We start from the raw sequence: 2403 nt of genomic DNA, 5'->3' as shown, positions 1-2403 counted from the left end.
GACCGCGCCGTGACGCGTCTCCCATGACGTCACGCCCCGCGCCACCGCGCCGCCCCCCGCCCGCCGGCCCTGCCGGCCCTGCCGGCCCTACCGCACGCCGCGTCCACAAAACGACGTCACGGAGCGAGCGCGGCTTTGTCATCCCCTCGGCCGGCCTCACGCCATGGCGTACTACTCAGCCCTCATAATCTGTTTTGATCGCGCGCGCGGGGTACGGCCGTACCCCCGGCCGCCGCCCCGACCCGGCGCTTTAATGCTTCCGGGGCCGCCCCGCACCCCGCGGTCCCCCGCCAGTGGACGCCGGGCACATCATCAATCTTGCCCGCTCCTCGGCCCGCCTACGCCTGCCTACCTGCCGGCCTAAAACGCCTTCCAGCGGCCTACGAAATGGTCTCCGGCGGGGACGGCCCTTGTCGCGCTTAAGCCCCCTATCCCTGTCCTCTGTTCTCCTCCCCCCGTGAAATCCTCCCTTCAAGGCGCTGCTCGCTGTTGCCCCTCCAGGTGCTGGTCTGCGACAACCTCGCGCTCCCTTTCCGCGACGAATGCTTCGACGCGGTGCTCTCGGTGGCCGTGGTCCACCACCTCGCCACCACGGAGCGCCGGGTGTCCGCCATCCGGGAGCTGGCCCGAGTGCTCCGCATTGGCGGCAGGCTCATCATCACTGTCTGGGCCATGGAGCAGCGTCACCGAAAGGTATACCACACTCCACTAACACCTACCTTCTGTTTTTATCATTCTGTGAAAGTTTAAGTTCTCATTATTACTCGTGAAATCTTTTTGGCAAAGTTCGAGTCCCAGGACGTGCTCGTGCCCTGGCACCGGCCGCAGCAGCTTAGCACGCCCTCCCTGGAGCTGACCTCCACGACCACCACCAGCGAGGAGGACCTGCACCCGCCCTACCACGCCTACACGCAGACCTCGGACTCGGACTCGTGCCGCTCGGCCAGCGGCGGGCAGCAGCGGCGGCGGCGGCACCGCGGCCACCACGGCCACGGTCGGTCCATCGACACGGGCCGCGCCGTGTCCGCGTCGCACTCGTCCTCGTCGCTGTCCTCGCCGAATGAGACCTGCTACTCGTTCGTGCGGCGCGCGCTGCAGAAGCTGGCGGGCAGCAAGCGGTCCGCGCCCTGGTTCCTGGAGTCGTGGGCGCAGCAGGGCGGGCTGCACAAGGACCCCGCGGGGCTGCGGCGCCACGAGCCCGAGGGCTGCGAGGACTGCAGCGACATCCAGGACCTGCCCATCGAGCTGCGCCGCCTGGAGGAGGACCTGGAGCCGGCGGCGGGCAGGGCGCAGGCGGGCGGGGGCGGCGCCCTCAGCCCCACGCACCACGGGGACATGCTGCCGCTGCACCTCAAGTCCAAGAGCCTGAGCGACATCCTGAGCTCGGAGCCGCAGCGCGGCAGCCCGTCCAAGTCGCTGGTGCGCTCGAGGTCCAGCGTGCCGAGCCTGGCGCTGGGGCTGGGCACGCTGCCCGGGCTGCCCAGCCTGCACGGCCTGCCCTCCCTGAGCGCCAGCCGGCCGCAGCAGCTCGGGGGGCTCGGGGATTCGCAGCACTCGAGCTCCTCGAGCGTGTGCCTCAGCCACGGCTCCAAGCCGCGCCTCGTCAAGCAGAAGCAGTCCATGTGCGAGGAGGAGGCCGAGGCCGAGGTCGAGCAAGAGGAGGCTGCCGGTGAGTCAACTGACCCAAAGCGCCTTACGGGCAGTGCAGCAGTGTGGCACGACGCTTTTGACGTTAATCACCCCCGTGCAACCGACAGTTAAAATACCTCCTAGAGCCGGATTCATTTTACCTGCAAAATTATCAAAACTGAAAAAAATGAGGGCCAACCCCGCTTTGACACGGGGACCGCACTGTACAAGAAGCTCGGCTAGTCCGACCCGAGAGTCGCCGACCCCACACCGCGGGTTGCCGACTAGTCGAGCTTCTGATACAGTACGAGAAAATTCAAACTCAAAAACGAATACTTTGACGACGAGTATTAGAACCCCCGACTCGCAGTTCGAACATTGCAGCGATGTCAAAGAGCCAGGCGGTCGGTCTCGAAAAGTCAGGTGAGAGGGTGTGGTGATGGAACCGGTTCTTCTCCCGCTCAAGCTACTGCGCTGACTCGTGCCTTCAGCCTAGCTCGCCCGGCCACTCACATTGTGGCGTCGTAGCCGCGCCGGTAGAGAGTCGGCCCCGTGCGTCACAAGCCAGGGGTTCGTATCTCCGATCTCAGTTACATTTTTCTGAACCGGTCGAACTCGTGGAGTTGAACTTAAACCCGTCATTTCAACGAAGCACCTTTGTGGATGAACGAACGGTCTGGTGGATAACGCTGTCCCACTGGACCGGGGGTGACGATGACTCGGCACTGGGGTCCCATTCGGGGCAAAGGTTCGACCCTCGGCGAAAGCGTGCCG

The 2403-nt window shown here is 65.4% G+C and overlaps 1 protein-coding gene across 1 annotated transcript in view; it reads left to right on the top strand.

Moving 5' to 3' along the window:
• Window positions 1-2403, top strand: part of LOC113204200 (PHD finger protein rhinoceros) — a gene marked incomplete at its 3' end in the record, with an annotated part of 23084 nt that overhangs the window by 2284 nt on the left and 18397 nt on the right. Inside the window, exons 3-4 of the mRNA XM_052267640.1 lie at window positions 502-693; window positions 787-1669. Coding sequence (XP_052123600.1) covers window positions 502-693; window positions 787-1669 — 1075 coding nt within the window. The remainder of the gene's footprint in view (window positions 1-501; window positions 694-786; window positions 1670-2403) is intronic.

The sequence above is a fragment of the Frankliniella occidentalis genome, unplaced genomic scaffold (assembly GCF_000697945.3).
Source record: "Frankliniella occidentalis isolate FOCC.00 unplaced genomic scaffold, Focc_3.1 Scaffold4, whole genome shotgun sequence".
Classification (NCBI taxonomy): Eukaryota; Metazoa; Arthropoda; class Insecta; order Thysanoptera; family Thripidae; genus Frankliniella; species Frankliniella occidentalis.
Note: the sequence above shows the minus strand (reverse complement) of the source record. Positions and strands in the feature narration are given on the sequence as shown.